At 48.7% G+C, this 22,593-nt stretch overlaps 1 protein-coding gene across 1 annotated transcript in view; it reads right to left on the bottom strand.

Annotated features, from left to right (window-relative positions):
• cybb (cytochrome b-245, beta polypeptide (chronic granulomatous disease)) overlaps positions 1–13,235 on the bottom strand; it is a 64,475-nt gene extending 51,240 nt beyond the window's left edge. Inside the window, exon 1 of the mRNA XM_086006617.1 lies at positions 13,167–13,235. Coding sequence (XP_085862743.1) covers positions 13,167–13,211 — 45 coding nt within the window. The 5' untranslated portion in view covers positions 13,212–13,235. The remainder of the gene's footprint in view (positions 1–13,166) is intronic.
• Between the last annotated feature and the right edge of the window lie 9,358 nt (positions 13,236–22,593).

Below are 22,593 nucleotides of genomic sequence, written 5' to 3'. Positions count from 1 at the left end.
TCGGTGTGTCTGTCCGGCTATACACTCTAAAGTTATAGAGCGTACCTACATGTGCGTTACATCAAAAGAAAGCTTACGATTCCGGAACGGTCATAAGCGTATTTACATTTCGGCCGGACAAAAATTGCGCCCGCGGTATCCAAAAAACGTTCAAAATTCCGCTCATTATCCGCTCATTAGCATCGAGTGACGTCGAGGTCGACCAATCGTACGGTCGAGCGACCCGACGGTCGACCAATCGCTGCGTTGCGGGGGCAGGTTCGTCGCGCGTGCGGGCGGGCCCTCCTAGAGTCGAGTGACAGGACGATTGACCAATCCTACACTGCAGTGACATGACGGTTGACCAATCGGTGCATGTGTGGGCGGGCCTTATCGTTCTGAACCGAGGTGAGTGGCCGCCATCTTGATTCCAAACTGTTCATTTCTTTTTCCCCACTTTCTGCGTGTTTCTTTTCAAATCTACATTCCCAGCAAAAAAAAAGTTGCTTTTAAAACACAAATTGTTTTTTAAAAAAGTTAATTAATTTGTAAATCTTTTCTCTAACCTCTATAATTTTCCTACCTTTCGCCGTTTTTCCAGGCCCGGGGCCTAGGCTTCTCCAACTGCCAGCAGCGCAACTCTAGTCCCAGACTCCCAGCCTAGACAGAGACAAACACTGGCAGAGGGGAGAGGGTGTGCTGCCTCAGCTCCATTCCCGGGGTCAGTAGGTGGGGAGGCTTCATAAGCAACTGGGGTAGGTCGCAAGCCCCGAATAATAATCTGAAGATCCTGTGTTTGCAGCTGAGGAAATTTATTCTGCTGACAGCCCCAGGTTAACGGCAGCCATCTTTGTCAAGGAGGGCAAAAAGTTACAGTGCGACGCCATTTTGATTCAGTGTGTAACAGAGTGCATGCGCAGCCATCTTAGTACAGGAACATAGAGTGGGTGGGGCTTCTGTGCTCCCAATCGGGTCCTGGTGACCGAGACAGACAATCGACTGTGTGGGCGGGGCCAAATCTTTCCAACTGAAAAGCAAGCGGCGGCCATTGTTTGTGATACAACACACTGACAGGTGAGGACCCCTTTTTAAATAAAAAGATTGGTGAGGTTGTAAAGTGTATGTTATAGAAAGATTTACCAAAAATGTTTTATAAGTACTTTAAATTTTATGTTTCCCCACCCCTTGCTCCCCCCTCCCTTCCCCCCTCCCTTTCCCCACCACCCTCCCTTTCCCCCTCCTTCCCCCACACACCCTTCCCCCCAACCCCCCTCCCTTTCCCCCCCTCCCCCACACCCTCTTCCCCCCAACCCCCCGCTTTCCCCCCTCCCTTTCCCCCCTCCTCTCCCTCTCCCTCCTCCCTTTCCCCCCTCCCCTCCCTCTCCCCCTCCCTTTCCCCCCTCCCCTCCCTCTCCCCCTCCCTTTCCCCCCTTCCTTTCCCCCCTGCTTCCCCCACACCTCCTTCCCCCCCACCCCCTCCCACCTCCCCCTTCCCTCCCCCACCCCCCTTCCCCCCACCCACCCCTCCCCCCCACCCCTTTCTCCCCCATCCACCCCTTTCTCCCACCCCCCCACCCCTCCCATCCCACCCCACCCACCCATTTCTCCTCCCCACCCACCCTTCTCCCCCCCACACCCACCCCACCCTTCTCCCCCCCACCCACCCCACCCTTCTCCCCCACCCACCCGTTTTCCCCCCATTCCTTGCTCCCCCACCCCTTGCTCCCCCACCCCTTTCCCCTTTCTCTCCTTCCCTCTCTGTCTCTCTCTCCCCCTCCCTCTGTCTCTGTCTCCCTCTCTCTCTCTCTCATTCCCTCTCTCCCTCCTTTGCTTTCCCTCTCTCTCTCCTTCCCTCTCTCTCTCCTTCCCTCTCTCTCTCCTTCCCCCTCTCTCTCTCCTTCCCTCTCTCTCTCTCCTTCCCTCTCTCTCTCTCCTTCCCTTTCTCTCTCTCCTTCCCTGTCTCTCTCTCCTTCCCTCTCGCTCTCCTTCACTCTCTCTCCTTCCCTCCCTCTCTCCTTCCCTCTCTCTTTCCCTCTCTCTCTCTCTCTTCTCCCCCGTCTCTCTCTTCCCCCCAGTCGCTCTCTCTCTTCCCCCCAGTCGCTCTCTCTCTTCCCCCAGTCGCTCTTTCTCTCTCTTCCCCCCAGTCGCTCTCTCTCTTCCCCCCCCAGTCGCTCTATCTCTCTCTTCCCCCCCAGTCGCTCTATCTCTCTCTTCCCCCCCAGTCGCTCTCTCTCTCTCTTCCCCCCCAGTCGCTCTCTCTCTCTCTTCCCCCCAGTCGCTCTCTCTCTCTCTTCCCCCCCAGTCGCTCTCTCTCTCTCTTCCCCCCCAGTCGCTCGCTCTCTCTCTTCCCCCCCAGTCGCTCTCTCCCTTCCCCCCAGTCGCTCTCTCTCTTCCCCCCAGTCGCTCTCTCTCTTCCCCCCGTCGCTCTCTCTCTTCCCCCCAGTCGCTCTCTCTCTTCCCCCCAGTCGCTCTCTCTCTTCCCCCCCAGTCGCTCTCTCTCTTCCCCCCCAGTCGCTCTCTCTCTTCCCCCCCAGTCGCTCTCTCTCTTCCCCCCCAGTCGCTCTCTCTTCCCCCCCAGTCGCTCTCTCTCTTCCCCCCCAGTCGCTCTCTCTCTTCCCCCCCAGTCGCTCTCTCTCTTCCCCCCCCAGTCGCTCTCTCTCTTCCCCCCCAGTCGCTCTCTCTCTTCCCCCCCAGTCGCTCTCTCTCTTCCCCCCCAGTCGCTCTCTCTCTTCCACCCCAGTCGCTCTCTCTCTTCCAACAACAACATGCCCTCGAAAAAGCCTCGGCACCGCCGGGCACTCCAGCTAGTAATATATATAACAGCAAGGCAGGAAAAATCATTGAAAAATCTGGATTACTAGCCTGGATTATATGCCACCCTTCACTTTGAACTTCAAGATAGTGGATAGGTAAAACAGCTATCTTCCCAATCAATCAAACCTATCAATCAGAATAGATTTCAAGGACACAATGATGTCAAGTGGCCGCATTCTATGTTAATGTGTAGCAACACCTAGCATCTTATGTTACTCAGGAAATACCAACGCTGACATAATGGGGGTAATGTTAACCCCCAGAATTAGGTGGGTTTGGGTCGGGTGGGATGTTAAAATGTAAAAAATCTCAAACCCGAACCCAACCTGCCTCGAACCTGCCCACTTCTGGCTTTAACGGAGGTGGGAAAGGGGGTTGTGGTGGTGATGGGAGACCAACCCACTCCCAGGAGGCAGGTCACTCATTTAAATATTTTAATGAAGCTGCGTGGCTCATATTGTATCTGCCTTCCAGCTTTAACGCTGGCCGTCCGGGTTTCCCAGGCCTCGGGAAACTCGACGGCTAAAGGGAGAAGAGGGCTGCTGCCTGGAAGAGGTAAATGCTTTTCTAGCATCAGCTTGTGGACCAGGAGGATCAGGTGTGCTTCCCCCGGCCCTCCAAGCAAAGCTGTTTCCCACTCCACACGATTGTACCCTCCCTGCGATCAGATCCCCCACCTATCGGATACCCCTCCCACGATCACCGATCCCCCCCCTGTGATCACCAACGCCCCCCCCGACCCCCTATCTCTCCTCCCAATCTCTCTCCGACCCCCCATGATCACCCCGCTCCACCTTCGTGGTCTCCAACCTGAGGAGCAGGAAAACTACCTGCTCCTGGGCTGCGGCCTCTTCTGTAGCGTTCCCCGCCCGACAGGGAGCCAAGCCTGTCAATCAGGCTGGCTTCAGGTGGGGAATCTGTTAAAAACAAACACACACGCTGTGGAGTTAAAATTCCATGCGTTCCGACCAGAACTCTTCCCTGCACACTTGGAAATCCCGCTCCAGTAAATACTGGAACAATGAGTCACCGCCATACAAAGCACAGCTTCCCGTTATCTGATACACCACCAGATCAAACAATATGACCTTCCTTCTCACAGAAAGAATGCCTCCGTTCTCAGCTTGTGGTCTCAAGGGAAAAGACCACTTTCATTTTAACACTAGCCATTTCAGAAAAATCATTTTTCATTCCAAACATATAGATATAAAACTAAAAAATGAAGGAAGAAACATATAATAGCACAATTTTGAACCAGAATGGCGCTCAGGTTTGTCACAAAGCACTCCATTAAGCGAATGGCAGACAGGCTAACTGCTTTGGGTAGAAACAAGATGAAAAATTGCACACTTTTAAAATGGCCACTGAAACTAAGCCAAGAAAATGTCTTATAAATCACGGGTGAAATTTTCTGAGGCCCTGCACCATGGGCTGGGCCTTAAATGCAGTGCGCTGCTTATTAGAAAATCACAGGTGCACTGCTGGGTCTTGGAAAATTTTGCCTCATATCTCCGTTCCTGGCCTACTTCCAACAATGGATGGATGCATCAACAATACCCTTTTAAAAGGGCATGCATCAGTCCATCTGATCAAATGAAAAACCGTAGAGGTTACAACATGAATAGCGATGGCAGTATAAGGCAGACATGCGGACAGCATATGCAGCAGATTGACATTTTTATTTGCGGCCTATCGCGGCCAGCCGCCAGAATCATCCCCATACTACCTGTTACACTACATACTATGGCTAGGGGATCAAATATTAAAAGTGACCGCTGCAGATGATAATTGGTGAGTGCTACGTTTAACAATAGCCATCAAAAGTTGTGATTATTCATTGGTGTGGCCTTCTCCTTTAGAAAAATTGGACAACCCCATGGAATATGTACAAACTACTGTTCCATCACTGGGATGATGATGCGGGAATAGGAGAAGGGAACTGGTTTGATTACGAGGCTTCTCTTTTTATTCCAGGTGGCTTAGAGCAGAGGTATCTTCATGGGGTGTATGGATTCCTACTCTGTGGTAGGAAAATAGTTATGAATGACTCAGGAGAGGCTCAGACGAATGACTTCAGCAGCTGTCAAGGAGGCTTGTGGTTGTTTCCTGTCATCTGCCTGCACAAACGCCACATTACAAGTGAGGGGGGAAGCGCGGTGCCGAGGTACAGGCCGTGGCCCCCACGAAGTGTATAAGAGTAACAGCATTTGGCAACAAGTCCTGGAGCAAATCAATGTTTATTCAAAAAGTTAAAAATAAAGAGCTATCTTGACGTCGCCGACATGTCACTTATGAGTGATAGTAGCTAAACAGCAGCTCAGGAATCAATAGCACCAGATTTTTACTGGGACAGTTGACCCCTTATTTGCACCTTGTGCTATTAGAGGAAATCTGGGTGCAAAACCCTCTGACATCTATTTTCATGTTATTTACATTTCTGTGCCCTCTTACATAGAAATATAGAAACATAGAAGATAGAAGCAGGAGTAGGCCATTTGGCCCCTCGAGCCTGCTCCGCCATTCAATGCGATCATGGCTGATCATCCAAATTCAGTACCCGGGCCCTGCTTTCTCCCCATACCCCTTGATCCCTTTAGCCTTAAGAAATATATCTAACTCCTTCTTGAATATATTTAATCTTTTGGCCTCTACTGCCTTCTGTGGTAGAGAATTCCACAGGTTCACCACTCTCTGGGTGAAGAAATTCCTCCTCATCTCAGTCCTAAATGGCCTACCCCTTACCCTTAGACTGTGACCCCTGGTTCTGGACTCCCCGACCATCGGGAACATCCTTCCTGCATCTAGTCTGTCCAGTCCTGTCAGAATTTTATAAGTTTCAATGAGATCCCCTCTCATTCTTCTAAACTCCAGCGAGTACAAGCCCAATCGACCCAATCTCTCCTCATACGTCATTCCTGCCATCCCAGGTATCAGCCTGGTGAATATTCGCTGAACTCCTTCCATGGCAAGAACATCCTTCCTCAGATAAGGTGACCAAAACTGCACACAATACTCAAGATGTGGTCTCACCAAGGCCCTGTATAACTGCAGCAAGACATCCTTGTTCCTGTACTCAAACCCTCTCGCTACGAAGGCCAACATACCATTTGCCTTCTTAACCGCCTGCTGCACCTGCATGCTTACCTTCAGCAACTGGTGCACAAGGACACCCAGGTCTCGTTGCACTTCCCCTTCGCCCAATCTATTGCCATTCAGATAATAATCTGCCTTCCTGTTTTTGCCACCAAAGTGGATAACCTCACATTTATCCACGTTATATTGCATCTGCCATGCTTTTGCCCAATCACCCAACCTGTCCAAAGCATCCTGGAGTTTCTCGGCATCCTCCTCTCAGCACACACGCCCACCCAGCTTTGTGTCGTATGCAAATTTGGAGATATTACATCTAGTTCCCTTGTCTAGATCATTAATATATATTGTGAATAGCTGGGGTCCAAGGACCGATCCCTGCGGTACCCCACTAGTCACTGCCTGCCACTTGGAAAAAGACCCGTTTGTTCCAACTCTTTGCTTTCTGTCTGCCAACCAGTTCCCTATCCAAGTCAATACCTTGCCCCCAATCCCATGTGCCTTAACTTTACACGCTAATCTTTTATGCGGCGTGGTAAACCACTGTTTGTATTCCACTGTGTACATGTCTGTACATGCCTCAGCTGACTCCTCCCATGAGTCCAGGTATAAAGGTGACTGCTCCACAGTCCCTCTGTATTCTGGACTGGTCGACCACTCGAGGCACACCTTCATTCTCTTGTTAATAAAAGCCTGTTAGTTACTCGCTTAACCTCAGTCTTTTGAGTGATTGATAGCGCATCAATTTTATTAACAAGATTTTTTATAATGGAGAAGATCCTCACACCAGCATGCCTGGACTTAGACCATCGGGAGGCGGACGCATCCACCAAGTTTGCTCACTGGCTTAAGTGCTTTGAAAAATTCCTGATCGCCTCCGCTGCAACGGTCAAATCGGATAAGGACAAACTGGATGTCCTGATCTCCAAAGTGAACCACTGAGCGTACTCGGTCATCCAGGACGCGACCTCGTACACGGCTGCTCTCAAGCTCCTCAAGGACCAGTACACGTGCCCAGTGAACGAGGTGTACGCCAGGCACCTCCTGGGGAGTCGTAAACAACAACCTGGGGAATCGACCGAGGAATACCTTCAGGCACTGTCTGTGCTTGGCCGGGCCTGTGGTTGTAAGGATGTAAAGGCCGCCGTGTACACAGAGGAACTTATCCGGGATGCTTTTGTGGCGGGCCACAGGTCCAATTACACCCGACAGCGACTGTTGGAGCAGAGTGACCTCGACCTCAACAAGGCCTCTGAACTCGCACTATCATTGGACGCAGCCTACCGGGGCATGGATGCCTACTCCTCTGCACCGTGGACGCCGCGGGGAACGACAGCCTGGGACACGGTAGGACCGTCTCATAGCGCCGTGCCACCCCAGCCACATCCCAGCAACGGCCCAACTACCGCAGCAGTGTCCCAAGGCCAGAAATGCTACTTCTGTGGCCAGGCCAAACACCCCAGAGCGCGCTGCCCGGCGAAAAATGCGATCTGCTCGGGCTGCGGGAAGAAGGGACACTACGCCAGCATCTGCAGGGCCAAAGCCACCCCGAACCCCAGCAGCGCCGCGTGTGGGCCGTGCGGGCCGCCATCTTGGGCCTCCCCAGCCATGTGAGAACCACCGGAACAGCAGCCATTTTGGACGCCTCCAGCCACATGGGGATCATGGACGCCACCATCTTGGACGCCAGCCGCCATCTTGGCCCCCAACACCGCCTCATCTGATACCCGCAACGACACACCGACCCCTACGCTGGCCTCCGTTATGCTGGACCAAGCGAGACCGCACCAGCTGGCCCGGTCCACAATGGACATTAAGGTAAATGGTCACGAAACAATCTGCCTTTTTGACTCTGGGAGCACGGAGAGCTTCATCCACCCCGACATGGTGCGGCGTTGCTCTCTCCCAGTCCTGCCTGCGCACCAGCGGATTTCTATGGCCTCCGAGTCCCAGTCAGCGGACATTGGCAGCTACTGCGTGGTGACACTCTTAGTAGACGGGACTGTGTACGATAATTTTAAACTTCTGGTCCTGCCCCACCTCTGCGCTGCTGTCCTACTGGGGTTAGATTTTCAGTGCCACCTTAAAAGTGTTACGATGGCGTACGGTGGACCCCTCCCCCCACTCACAGTCCGCAGCCAGCAGCTTCCAAATTGCCCGCCGCGCACCAGGTGCAACCTCTCCACACTCAGAGTCACCCCCCCCCACTGTTTGCTAACCTCACCCCCGACTGTAAGCCCATCGCCACAAAGAGCAGGCGATACAGTGCCGGGGACAGGGTTTTCATTAAAACCGAAGTGGAGCGGCTCCTGAAGGAGGGGATTATTGAGGGCAGCACCAGCCCCTGGCGAGCCCAGGTTGTGGTCGTTAAGACTGGCGAGAAGCAGCGCCTGGTCATCGACTACAGCCAGACAATAAATCGTTACACCCTGCTGGACGCTTACCCACTCCCCCGCATTGCTGATATGGTCAACCAGATCGCGCAGTACCGCGTCTTCTCGACCATTGACCTGAAATCAGCGTACCACCAGCTCCCTATCCGCCCTGAGGACCGCCAGTATACTGCCTTTGAGGCAAACGGCCGCCTCTATCACTTCCTTAGGGTCCCCTTTGGCGTCACCAACGGGGTCTCCATCTTCCAAAGGGAGATGGACCGGATGGTCGATCAAAATGCGTCGCAGGCCACTTTCCCATATCTGGACAATGTGACCATCTGCGGCCATGACTTGCAGGACCATGATGCAAACCTCGAAAAATTCCTCTGCACCGCCCAACTCCTGAACCTGACGTATAACAAGGAGAAGTGCATATTCCGCACAACCCGCCTCGCCATCCTTGGCTGTGTTGTGGAACACAGAGTCATCGGTCCCGACCCCGACCGGATGCGTCCCCTTATGGAACTCCCACTGCCCCACTGCCTCAAGGCCCTGAAGAGGTGCCTAGGGTTTTTCTCCTATTACTCCCAGTGGGTCCCCTACTATGCGGACAAGGCCCGCCCGCTGAACAAGTCCACCTCTTTTCCCTTGATGGCAGAGGCCCGCTTAGCCTTCCACCGTATCAAGGAAGACATTGCCAAAGCCACCATGCATGCAGTGGACGAATCCATCCCCTTCCAGGTGGAAAGCGACGCGTCCGACTTTGCCCTGGCCGCTACCCTTAATCAGGCGGGGAGACCCGTGGCCTTCTTTTCACGAACCCTCCAGGGCCCGGAGACCAGACACTCCGCTGTTGAGAAGGAGGCCCAGGCTATTGTGGAGGCTGTGCGTCATTGGAGGCACTACCTGGCCGGAAAACGATTTACCCTGCTCACTGACCAGCGTTCAGTTGCTTTTATGTTTAACAACAAGCAGAGGGGCAAAATCAAAAACGACAAGATCTTGAGGTGGAGAATCGAACTTTCCACCTACAATTACGAGATCTTGTACCGGCCCGGGAAGCTCAATGAACCCCCGGATGCTCTATCGCGTGGCACCTGCGCCAGCGCGCAGATCGATAGACTGCGGGCCCTCCACAATGACCTCTGCCACCCGGGGGTCACCAGGTTCTTCCACTTCATCAAGGCCCGCAACCTGCCTTACTCCATTGAGGAGGTAAGGACCATGACCAGGAACTGCCAAGTCTGCGCTGAGTGCAAACCGCACTTTTATAGACCAGACAGGGCTCACCTGATAAAAGCCACTCGCCCCTTCGAGCGCCTGAGCGTTGATTTTAAAGGGCCTCTCCCCTCCTCCGACCGTAATGTGTACTTCCTCAACATTATTGATGAGTACTCCCGTTTCCCGTTCGCCATCCCCTGCCCGGACATGACCAGTGCCACGGTCATTAAATGTCTAAACGACCTCTTCACCCTGTTCGGTTTCCCCAGCTATATCCATAGCGACCGGGGCTCATCGTTTATGAGCGACGAACTACGCCAGTACCTGCTCGCTAGGGGTATTACCACAAGCAGGACCACCAGTTACAACCCCCGGGGGAACGGACAGGTGGAAAGAGAGAATGTGACAGTTTGGAAGGCCGCCCTGCTAGCCTTAAAGTCTAGGGGCCTTCCGACCTCCCGCTGGCAGGATGTGCTCCCCGATGCGCTCCACTCTATTCGGTCACTGCTCTGCACTGCCACTAACGCCACCCCTCATGAGAAAATGTTTGTCTTCCCAAGGAAGTCCACATCGGGGACATCGCTACCGCCATGGCTGACGTCCCCAGGGCCGGTCCTACTGAGAAGACACGTGAGGACCCATAAAATGGACCCCCTGGTCGAGAGGGTCGACCTCCTCCATGCCAACCCCCAGTACGCTTACATTGCGTACCCGGACGGGCGGGAGGACACAGTCTCCATACGAGACCTCGCACCCTCGGGGGCCCCAGTAACCCACTACCCACTACCACCCCCCCCCACAATCCAATATCCAACCCCAGCAGACAGCACGCCTGGGCCCCGCGACCCACTCGACACCCACGAGGACTACACAACAGTGCCCCAGCCTACGCGGGACTCGACGCCGGAAGCTTCACTACCCCTGCCGTCACCACGTCGATCACAGCGGCAGACAAGACCTCCGGAGAGACTCAAATACACAAACGTTTAACACACTTCACCCCACCGGACTCATTTTTAAACAAGGGGTGAATGTGGTAAATCACTGTTTGTATTCCACTGTGTACATGTCTGTACATGCCTCGGCTGACTCCTCCCACGAGTCCAGGTATAAAGGTGACTGCTCCACAGTCCCTCTGTATTCTGGACTGGTCGACCACTCGAGGCACACCTTCATTCTCTTGTTAATAAAAGCCTGTTAGTTACTCGCTTAACCTCAGTCTTTTGAGTGATTGATAGCGCATCTTGCGGGATCTTATCAAAAGCCTTCTGAAAGTCCAAATACACCACATCCACTGGTTCTCCCTTATCTATTTTACCAGTTACATCCTCAAAAAATTCCAGTAGATTAGTCAAGCACGATTTACCTTTTGTAAATCCATGTTGACTTTGTCCGATCCTGTCACTGTTTTCCAAGTGCTCTGCTATTACATCTTTTATAATGGACTCTAGCATTTTCCCCACTACCGATGTCAGGCTTACCAGTCTGTAATTCCCCGTTTTCTCTCTACCACCTTTTTTGAATAGTGGGGTAACATTAGCTACCCTCCAATCCATGGGTACTGTTCCAGATTCCATCGAATGTTGGAAGATGATCAGCAATGCATCTACTATTTCTAGGGCCACTTCCTTACGTACCCTAGGATGTAGATTATCAGGCTCTGGGGATTTATCGGCCATCAATCCCATCAATTTCCCTAACACCATTTCCCTACAAATACTGATTTCTTTCAGTTCCTCCCTTTCATCAGACCCCAACATCTCTGGGAGGTTATTTGTGTCCTCCTTTGTGAAGAGAGCACCAAAATATGTATTTAATTGGTCTGCCATTTCTTTGTTTCCCCATTATAAATTCCCCTGGCACAGGCACAGTCAGGTACAAACAGCAGAAAAACCATAGAGGAAGTTTGGGTGCGGTGCAAATCAGAAGCAGAGTGAGAACAAAGGATTAGCGCCCATTTTTCTTCTGCATTACACCCATTTTTGGACGCTTTTTGGCAGCAGGACAGAGGGAAATCATCTTTTATATCTCCTATGTAGCACGTACTGGTGTAAAATGATCGCACTTCACCACAAACTGTTATGCAAAAGTTAATTTCAGAAATCTTGACCACAATAAAAAATTTAAAAACTCCCTATTTCACTTTATGAATTACACCAATCTGGATGAGATGTATTTACCATACCTACTTGTGCTGTTAATAAAGCCAACATTAATTGCTGCAGGATAACATTTTGTAGAATTCACTTTGCTACACTTGAAATCTGTGCACTTCACATTATAACATTTATAAAATGAATCTCTCCAGACTCCTCTGTAATATAATAGAGGTGCTAATCAAAAATTTGGAGAACCTTTTAAAATGATAGCTCTCATCTCTAAAAAAAAATTCATTCAAGGATGTGGGCGTCGCTGGCAAGGCCGTCATTTACTGCCCACTCCTAATTGCCCTGTGAAGGTGGAGGTGGGTCACCTTCTTGAACTGCTGCACTACATTTTTCCTTATTCTTTGTATACAACTAAATGGCTTGTTCTGACGAAGGGTTCGACCCGAAATGTTGACTCTGTTTCTCTCTCCTCGATGCTGCCTGACCTGCTGAGTGTTTCCAGCAGTTTCTGTTGTTATTTCAGATTTCCAGCACCCGCAGTATTTTGCTATTGGATAAATGGCTTGTTGGACCACTTCAGAGGTTAGTAAAAAGTCAACCACATTGATGTGGGACTGCTGTCACATATAGACCAGATCGTGTAAGGGCGCCAGAGTTCCTTCCCTAAAAGGACATTAAGGAACCAGTTGCATTTTACGGCAAGCCGATAGCTTTAAGATAATTATTTTACCTTTTATTTCCAGACTTTTTTTTTTAACTGAATTCAAATTCTCAAACTACCATGGTGGGAGTGAATTCACATTCTCTGCATTTATTAGTCCAAGCCTCTGGATTACTAGTCCAGTAAAATAACCACTATACTACTATATTAAACAACTGTGTATTTAAAAAAAAAAGTTTGAATGCTGTAAAATCAAATATTAACAACAAACACTTGACATTCACTACTACACCAGCACCTCCAGAGTTTATGTTCCCTCGCTAGCATGAAGATGTGTAACATCACCTTCATTAAAATACACTTTCTGTTTGTTCCTGTCATAGCAGATTTACTGTTCGGCTTGTTATTTGACCGGTTTTACCTACAACACATTAAATTTCATGGCAAAGTAAAGGCAACCAAGGGAAATATTTGAAACTAAATATTTAATATCCATGTATTTAGCTAAAGCAGCATTGGAAAGGAAATTATGTTTCCAAATGAGAACAATTTTATTATAATTTCTCCATGTGATCGATCTAGTGTTTTGATTTATAATTTATTTTCTGAAGAACAATTAAAAGCATAAGCATCTCTGTTTTACATATATGCATGTCTATTAAAAAGATTACTAATAGTACTAAACTAGCTTTTATAGTTGTCTAAAATAGCAGCTACAAATTTAACCTACCATAGTTAGATTTTAAAAAATTGAATCTGTAGTCTTCATTTTCTTATTTATATTTTAATCAAAAATAAATTGTTTACAAAGCCAACAAAAGGATAAAATAGCCAAACAATGAAAGTAACAAGAAAAATAAATCAACATGTTAAAGATTGGAACATTTTCCGATTGCTTTTTACATTTGGAGTACTTACAATCACAAAGATGGAAACTCCCTCATTCACCAGCCAGTTTCCCATGCTTGAAGTAACGAAGAACTCAGCAGTCCACAGCTGCAAATTTAACCAAACATATAAGGAAGTGAGAATTTTGTCTGTGAGTTACGCAACATCCTTCTTCTCTATTGGGCTAGAAATGAAATGAATTAAACTAATTTCATAGCTTAACTATGGATACTATGACAAAAATGAAGCATTTTTGTCTATGATGGATCATTTATTGGATTCTTTCTTGCTCGACACAGCACAGACAGGCTTAAATTTGGTCACTGCTAGGTATTTCTGTAAGCAGCTGAGAGTACACATCCCAGACTGGCCGATGTGGGTGAGTTGATTGTTGCCACTGTCCTTGAATGGGGACCTGTTTCACAGATCGTGCAAGGTGTTTGGACCTGATCAATAAGTCATACCATTCCGGGACCTGAAAGGAGTCGGCAGCAGAGGCCGGCAGTACAAATCCGGCGAATGCCAAAAGAACAGCAAAAAAACAAGGAGTGACGTCACCGGACAGTAGGTAGGTGATTGCTGGGTGAGTTATTGGCGTTTTTTTCCTCTCTAACTTAACTAGATAAACTAATTAATGTAACTATAAATATTCATTTGAACAAAGACTTTACGAGAGCGAGAGAAGTTGTAAGATCCGCAAAATTAATATTGTACTATAAGGGTCCTTTGGCAGAAGAGGCCTTGTTTTAAAGACTGTTTTAAAAGAAGCCCAGAAAAGGGACATATAAAATGGCCACCAGACCCTGTGACTGACTTATTGGGACACTTTAAAATGGTTCCTGCAGTCCCCAGACAGCTTTTGTGGATTCAACCCACAGTAAGTTCTGGAAGCCGTTTCTGAGAAAACAAAACCAGACACGAACACATACATAAAGATTGGATGCAGATCCAGTCAGATCGGCCTGTAGATAAAGGCCATCTAAAATGTTTACCCAGACAAAGGAAAGCAGTTTCATATTCATAAGGGGAGCATCAAAGACCCATTAAAGACACCAAGAAGACACTCGAAACAATACAGGGTCATCCCAGACCAGGGATGGCCACCACCGGCCATCCCGAAAGCAGTTTAAATATAATAACTACCCCGCTGTGCTACAAGCCCCCCAAAAGTTAAACAAAGACTAACCTTGATTTGGCGGGAGATAAAGGCCTCATCTGAGAAGTATAATTGGAGACACCCGGGGTAGCGATGGGTAGCCATTAGCCATCAAAGACAGCGAAGAGCAACGAAGCAGCCATCAAGAAGGCAATTTGAGCCTGCGTCCCGCCCCGGGGTAACCATCGGGAGATCATCGACAAACCCCGGGCCGTTGACAAGACAAGAGGGCAGCAGCCCTACAGAAGACACTATCTGAAAATGGTAACTGGCTAGAAGAGACCTCTTGAAAGTGGTCAAACAGTTGATCTTCCCTCATATCGATGTCCAGGCCCGCTGAGATAATGCCTGTCCGTGACCTTCACCTCGAGGAAGAGAAGGCGTGTCGCGGCTCGCAGCCCGCAGCGCTGACCACGAGGAGACAGGACGCCTGAAAGGATCAAAACGCAGACCTGTTTCAAAACCTTGCAATTCTTAACTGGATTGGTGAGCATGTTTCTGGCCCTTCATAATCGGATCTAGATAGGTTTAAGAGGGTGGGCATTTTGGGTATAATTAACATGAGTTGTTGTCCCTCGATGTTCCGTGTGTTTCCCCATTTCATGATGACTTTTGTAAAGTATAATATGCCTGTATCTATTTTAGTTAGTACTGTGTTGTTATGATTTGTTTTTCCCTCCCATGTACCCTCTTATTTGCTTGCATTTGATTTGTATTTCCTTATGCAATAAAATTTCATTTCGTTTCATTAAACTTGGTCTACAAGAGTATTCTCTGCATTGTAGTTCCTGCATCTAAGTCCAGTGTCTAGAACCTAAGGGGTGAGTGGGTCGAACCACTCAAGGTTTTACTGTGCAAAAGAGAGAGAGAGGCCTCTGGCGAGAGAAACCTTTGCGACCTCGGAGAGAAAACCCCTTACAAAGTGGCCAGAGGATATAGGTAGGCCCAACTTTTAAGACTCATAGGGGAAAATCCGTGTGGTTTGCGCCACACATTAGTGCCACAAGATGGCGCTAAAATGCCGTTGACATCTGTAACGACAGCTGATGCCGGTTCCAGTGCCGCACGCCATATTGGTGTGGCCAGTGGTGCTGCCGGAAAACTCGATCGCCTGGGACCTCGCCGTCAGTGAGTGTGCTGGACGTCCGATCTCACAACTTCGTAATACCCACTTACCTTAACGGCAGCGCAGAACAACGACAGGGAGAGCTGGGGGGAAAATTGGGTAGCACCCATTTTGGGGCGCTAATATCGGTCAGGCGCCAAGTTTGGCGCCTGGCGCTAATTATCACCTCCGACTGCAAAATTCGCCTCTATCGCCCCTGGAGGTGATTTGAGTGCTAAATCAGGCACTACACACCTCTCTTAAGGCGCAAATATCAGGGAGCGAGGCGCTACCTCAGAACGCTACCGAAGCTCAGGCCATGCCAATTACCATGGAAGCCAAACAGACTGGCGCCGTCCAGTTCTTAAAGGGGAGGGACCATCTTGCTGGCCAGTCACTCCCTGCTCATAGCAGCCTTGAATCTCGGCCTGGAGAGACCTCAAAAGCAATTGTGTGGAAGCACTAATGGATAGGCCCAGGGAAAGAGCTCGGCATTTAGGAACCTCAAATGGGCCAAAACTCCTTAGGACAGCGTTAAAACCAAAAATGTTGCTGACAAGAAAAGGCAGGAAGCTCCCGTCTTTAAATAGCGTTCCCCCAGCCCCTTCCCGACTTGAAAACGCTCCCCTCTACCTGTCGTTCCTAGCGGCAAGCGCTAAGGCAGGGGGTGCGACTCAATATCCAGTCCGGGGCGCTACCCGGGGCATTGCACGCTTGACTGACATCACGATCTGTGGGCGCAGGTGATCGTGGTGGTAGTGTTTAGTGCCACCGCAAAACGACTGGTCAATTTCGCGAGCGGCGCTAAAATCACCACACTCGGGCGCTAAGTTCCTAGCGCCCCGTTAGCACCCCCCGGAGGTGCTAACGGGAGGCGCTAAGCAACGGAATTTTTCCCCCCTAATGTCTACCAGCAGGAAACAGGCTACAGCAGCGATATTTAAAGGCACCATCCCTAATCAGCTGCAACTAACATGGTTCTGCAGTTTCAGTACCTGTTTGTTACTTCCTGCAACTGAAACAGCTCTCTTTAGTTATTTCAAGTTATTTTGGTGACAGGGAGTGTTAATTCAAGTGCAGAAGTCACTCATTATTTGTTAAACGCTTTTGCACACAGCACCTCCTCGCAGTTATGGGGGCTGCGGGATTGCGGGATTACCTCAGGAGGACGAGGACGAGGCAGAGGAGGACGAGAAGGAGGAGGAGGAGGAGGAGGAGGAGGAGGAACAGGAGGGAGGCTGGAGGCAGCAAGACAATCGGCCTTCTGGACGGGCTGTCCGTGACCGGCTCATCAGAATCTGATTCGCATGAATGAAACCCCAGATCCCCGTAGCTCACCACATCCCCATCATACAATCCCTGTCTTACGCCATCTCAGGCATCCTCCTGGGCACAAAGGTGAAATGAGAGAGACCACAAAATATTCCAAACATACTTAATAAATTTATCCATAAATATATCACACATATCTCATGAATTCTAATAACTAATGAACCTTGTGCCTGCCATAGTTGAATAGCTGTCATTGTGTGCAAGGTGTGAGAGGTGGTTGTTGTTAGGTAGAGATTGTTGGTGGGTGAGTGCTGGGGGTGGGGTGCTTTGGGCAGTGTGTGAAGATTGTGGTCCAGATGGTGGTATGTAGCATTTGTTGAAGCCTTCACTCACCCTGACCACCCGTGTGAGGTCGTTAAACTTCCTTCTGCACTGTGTGTGGGTCCTGGGGAGCACAGTGCTGCCCAAGATGTGGTGTGCCACCTTCCTCCACATAGTCCGGCAGGCTTGTGGTGAGGGCCTCCTGCCAGTTGTGGGGTACAGGACCACCTGCCTTCTCTCCACTGCTAAAACCAATGCCTCCAAAGCTTCCTCAGAAACCCCCCGGGCTCTCTCCCTGAACTGGAGATCTGCCATCAGGATTTGTAAATAAGTGCTCCTTCTCCTTGTCCTTCTTATGGTTGTTGATGCTGAGAATGAGGTGCTGCAGCATCAATGAACCTCCCCTTTAAGTAGTGAAAAAACCCTGTGGCAATCGTTACTTGCGTTTAGCCTACCCTTGATATTGGTCCATCTTTTCAGTGTAATGCCAATGAGCTTGGGTTTTTAGATGAGAATCATGATGGCAATCATTTTAATGAGGAGTGAGGACAAATTTTGCGTGCAGTCTAGATGATTTTCAACTGGCACTACTTAACCATTTTTAGTCTAAACACAGCCCATTTCTTGGCTATAATGAATTTCTAGCCCTTAGTCTTCAATTTATTTCTGTAAGTTGGATAAATAGAGGCATGGCAGGGCACCTCAGTCCCATGGAATGCGCATCATGTGCCATGTGGGAATTCCAGGACACTTCCAGTGTCCTGAACAACCACATGTGCAGGAAGTGTCGTCAGCTGGAGGAGCTCGAACTCTGGGTTTCGGAGCTTGAGCAGCAGCTGGTATCACTGCGGTACATCTGTGAGGCTGAGAGCTACATGGATAGCATATTTCAGGAGGTGGTCACCCCGCAGCATAAGAGCGTGCAGGCAGAGGGAATGGGTGACCACTGTCTTGTTTTGCATACTTTGTACAAAAATAATAAATTGCAGGACAACAGAGTATTATAGTTTAAACTCTTTTATGAAGCATCAGGTCTGTGATCTCAATCATACAGCACAGTCGGGACAAGATGGAGTTAGGACCCCTTACAGATGCCTGCAGGCCAATGACAACTCAGCATGTGATCACATGTGAATATAATAGGTATTCCTTACAGATGCCTGCGGGCCAATGATAATTCAGTATGCAAATGTTACATCCCCTTTCTTTTAAAAGAAAAATGTTATGCATTACTTTTAAACCTTTCTTCTACATAATGTTCTCGGTAGCATAAACATATAAGTAAACTCAACATTTAACTAGCGCTGAAAACATCTCAACGTTGCAATAACAATGTACAGATTTTTTTTTAGGGCAGCGATCCGCCTACACCCTTTGACAGTTCACAAGTCAAGGATAACTCTAGGCTTGACCTCTCATCCCGACCTTGTGTGGTATGGAACTGAGCATGCTCCTCAATCGGTCAACAGTTCAGGTTCAAGTAAGTATGATGTGTTTTGTGTATTGCTCTGTTCATCACACTCTGTTGAACTGATCCTCTCGTCGGAATGACGGTGTTGTTCCTTGGTGTTCAGGAGGTGCCTGCGATTGCAGCGGTACACCTGTCCTTCTGGGGTGCGGACGTGATACGATCGCTCAGTGTCAGCTGGCTGGATGACGATTGCTGGCTTCCAGTAGTCATGCTCCTGGATTCTGACGGATTCTCCATTGTGCAGCGGTGGCAGTAGTCTAGCTGACCTGTCATAGTATCTCTTTTGGTGTTGCTGTCTCTGTACACGTTTTGCATGCACTTGCTTGCAGCTGATGACCTGCCAGGGCCTGTCTGGGATATGGTGAGGTATCATGGGCTCTTTGACATTTGATGGGTGGCGTTCCAGACAAATGGAACATTTTCCGACAATGTCCTCAATGTGTTTGCACATCCCGGGCCAAAACATAATGTCACGTGCTCTTTGTTTGCATTTTTCCATGCCCATATGTCCAGCATGAACTTTTGTCAACATCTCTTCTCTGAGATTGGTAGGAATGATGATTTTCTCCCCTTTGAAGACGATTCCGTTGATTTGTGACAGTTCATCTCTGTGGTTCCAGAATTCAGATATGCTCTGAGGGCATTTCCTCCTTTTCTCAGGCCATCCTTCATGTATGACTTTGCTCAGCAGTGTGAGTTGTGCATCTTTCTCTGTTTCTGCTCGGATCTCCTTCAGTTTTGAGTCACTCACAGGTAAGCTGTTGTACACCATGTGCACCTGCACATCCATGCCTTCACTGAGGCTGCTGTCCTGGTAGCTAAGAGACTTTCTGGAGAGCGTGTCTGCGACAGGAATGTCTTTGCCTGGGCGGTGAATGATTGTGAAGTCGTACTTCTGTAGCTGAAGGATCATTCTCTGTAGCCTTGGTGGGGCTGCGGCTAGTGGTTTCCTCATGATTGACTCGAGGGGCTTGTGGTCGGATTCCACAATGACTTGTCGGCCATAGACGTACTGGTGGAAACGCTTACATCCAAACAGAATTGCATATAGCTCTTTCTCAATTTGAGCATAGTTGATTTCACTGTCTGTGAGAGATCTGGAAGCGTAGCCGATGGGCTTTCCTTCTTGCATTAATACTGCGCCTAGTCCGTACTTGGACGCGTCCACTTGTAGTCTGAGCTCTTTGTTGGGGTCGATGTAGGCAAGAACTGGTCTTGGTTCTCTGGTGATTAGGTCTTTCATTTTCTGAAATGCTGTGTCATGTTGTTTGTCCCACAGGAACTCATTGGATTGTTTGAGCAACTGACGCATGGGTGTGTTGATTTCGGAGAGGCTCGGGGCAAACTTGGCTAAGTAGTTAACCATGCCTAGTACTGTCTCTAGCTCTGCGTGGTTCTTCGGCGGCTCTATCTTCTTGATGGCGGAGATTTTCTCTGGATCCGGCTTAATGCCATCAGTTGAGAGGCGATGCCCGAAATAACTGATCTCGGTGGATCCGATTATGCTTTTCTCGGGGTTGAGCTGGATACCTTTGTCCCATGATCTTTGTAGCATCGCACGGAGGTTCCTGTCATGTTCCTCTCTATTCCTGCCATACGATTGCGACTACTCCGTCGAGGCCTTCATAGGTTTCATCGATCTTCTGCTGGAATTCATCCTGAGCTGAGATAAGACCAAATGGTAAACGCAGAAATCGGTAGCGTCCAAATGGTGTGTTGAACATTGTTAGCTTAGATGACTCTTCCGTGAGCTTGATAGTCCAGTATCCTGATCGTGCGTCCATTACACTGAAGTAACGTGCTCCCACTAGCTTGGGTGTGATGTCATCTAGCGTTGGTAGAGGGTAGTGAGGGTGTTTGATAGTCTTGTTCAAATCTCTGGGGTCGAGACTCTGATCTTGCCTGTACGTGGTTTCTCAACCACTACTAACGCGTTGACCCACTCTGTCGGTTCTGTTTCCCGGACGATGATTTCTGTATTCTCCATGCTCTGCAGCTCCTCCTTCAGGTGACTACATAGAGCAAGGGGTATCATTCTCGGTGGGCAAACCATAGTGGTTGCTGCTGGATCAAGGTGAATAGTACATTCACCTGGGAATAGTCCGATTCCTTTGAAAATGTCAGCAAACTCCTCCATGACTGTCTGCTTCTCAACTGGTGCTGTCAATGATAGCACTAGCTTGACAAGGTCCATGTCTAAACATGCCTTTAGACCTAGCACTGGAGGTGCTTGAGTGTCAACAATGTAAAAATCCAACATCAGGTCGCTTTCTTTGTACTTCCATTTCATCACGCATGTGCCTTTTACAATGAGCTGCTCACCCCCATAGCTGGTCAGTCTGTGTGAGGTGGGCTGTAGCTCACACTCATCCTTCAAGCTGTGATACTCACTCAGAGGAATTACATTAACCTGAGCTCCAGTGTCTAGTTTAAACTTAAGCTCTGTGCCCTTTTTTCCTATCTCAATATCTGCAAAGGCTTGCTCAGTCTCTGAAATCTGTTTTTTCTGTGACACAGAATCAATAAACAGTTCCTGTGCATTTGGCTCTCTATCTGGCATTTGGCTGTCACTCACTGTGTGTACTGTTAATCCAAAAACAGTCCTGCAAACTTTAGCAAAGTGGTTCCATTTACCACATTTAGCACATTGCCTTCCTTTGGCAGGGCAGTACTCCTTTTCTCCATGCCAGTTGTTTCCACAATATCCACAGTTTTTGAAGCATTTTATGTCTATGTCACTCATTTTTAGAACTCTCTCTGTTCTTTCTGTTCTGAAACACGCTGTCTGTTCACGCAAGCTGCTCGTGGCGCCAGTTATGGTTTTCAACTATGTTTGGGCTATCTCGTGCGATCTAGCTATGTCTATAGCTTTGTCCAGCGTTAGCCCGGACCCAACATTCAAAAGTTTCTCTCTCACTTTAGCTGAATGTATTCCAAACACGATGCGGTCTCTGACCATCTCATCTTTATCTGCATATGCACAGTCATTTACCAGCAGTTTTAACTCAGTCATGAACTGTTCAAACGACTCACTAGCTCCTTGTACTTTCTCCTGAAACTTGTACCTAGCGAATATCGTATTTGTCTTGGGCATCACATATGCTTCAAAACGGTCAAAATAACTTTTCAGTACCTTTGCTTCATCTGCGGTGAGAGACCATGTGTTAAAAATGTCTCTCCCCTTTTCCCCGATCCACAGGAGTAGGTAGCTGCATCTTTCTTCCTCCCCTTTGCTTTTCAACGGACCCGAGAACATCAACTGCACGTGTTGCTTGAACTTGCACCATTCGCTATGTACGTTCAAAGATTCCCAATTCATTCGAGGTAAGGGAGCTCCAACGATGTCCATTTCAAATCCCTGTTCTGACACCATGTCTTGTTTTGCACACTTTGTACAAAAATAATAAATTGCAGGACAACGGAGTATTACAGTTTAAACTCTTTTTTGAAGCATCAGGTCTGTGATCTCAATCATACAGCACAGTCAGGACAAGATGGAGTTAGGACCCCTTACAGATGTCTGCAGGCCAATGACAACTCAGCATGTGAGCACATGTGAATATAATAGGTATTCCTTACAGATGCCTGCGGGCCAATGATAATTCAGTATGCAAATGTTACAACCACCAGACAGACAAGGAGGGCCAGGCAGGTAGTGCAAGAGTCTCCTGAGTGCATCTCACTCTCTTGTAAGGGGTTTTCCTTGAGAGGTTTCCCTGAGGTTTCTCTCTCTAGAGGCCTCTCTCTCTTGCACAGTAAATCTTGAGTGGTTCGACCCACTCGCCCCTTAGATTCTATACTCTGGACTTAGGCACAGGAACTACAATGTAGAGAAAACTCTTGTAGACCAAGTTTGATGAAACAAAATGAAATTTTATTGCATAAGGGAAAATATCAAATCAAATGCAAGCAGATAAGGGAGTACATGGGAGGGAAAAACACACAAACAAAATCATAACGACACAGTACTAACTAAAGCAAATACAGGCATCTTATACTCTACAAAGATTATCATGAAAATAAGGAAACACACGGAACATCGAGGGACAACAACTCATGTTAATTATACCCTTAAATCCACCCCCTTATTAAACCTATCTAGATCTGATTGTGAAGGGCCAGAAACATGCTC

The sequence above is a fragment of the Somniosus microcephalus genome, chromosome 14, assembly GCF_052327205.1.
Source record: "Somniosus microcephalus isolate GS21.2 chromosome 14, FLI_Smic_1.0, whole genome shotgun sequence".
NCBI classification, from domain to species: domain Eukaryota; kingdom Metazoa; phylum Chordata; class Chondrichthyes; order Squaliformes; family Somniosidae; genus Somniosus; species Somniosus microcephalus.
This window is presented reverse-complemented; position numbering and strand designations above follow the sequence as displayed.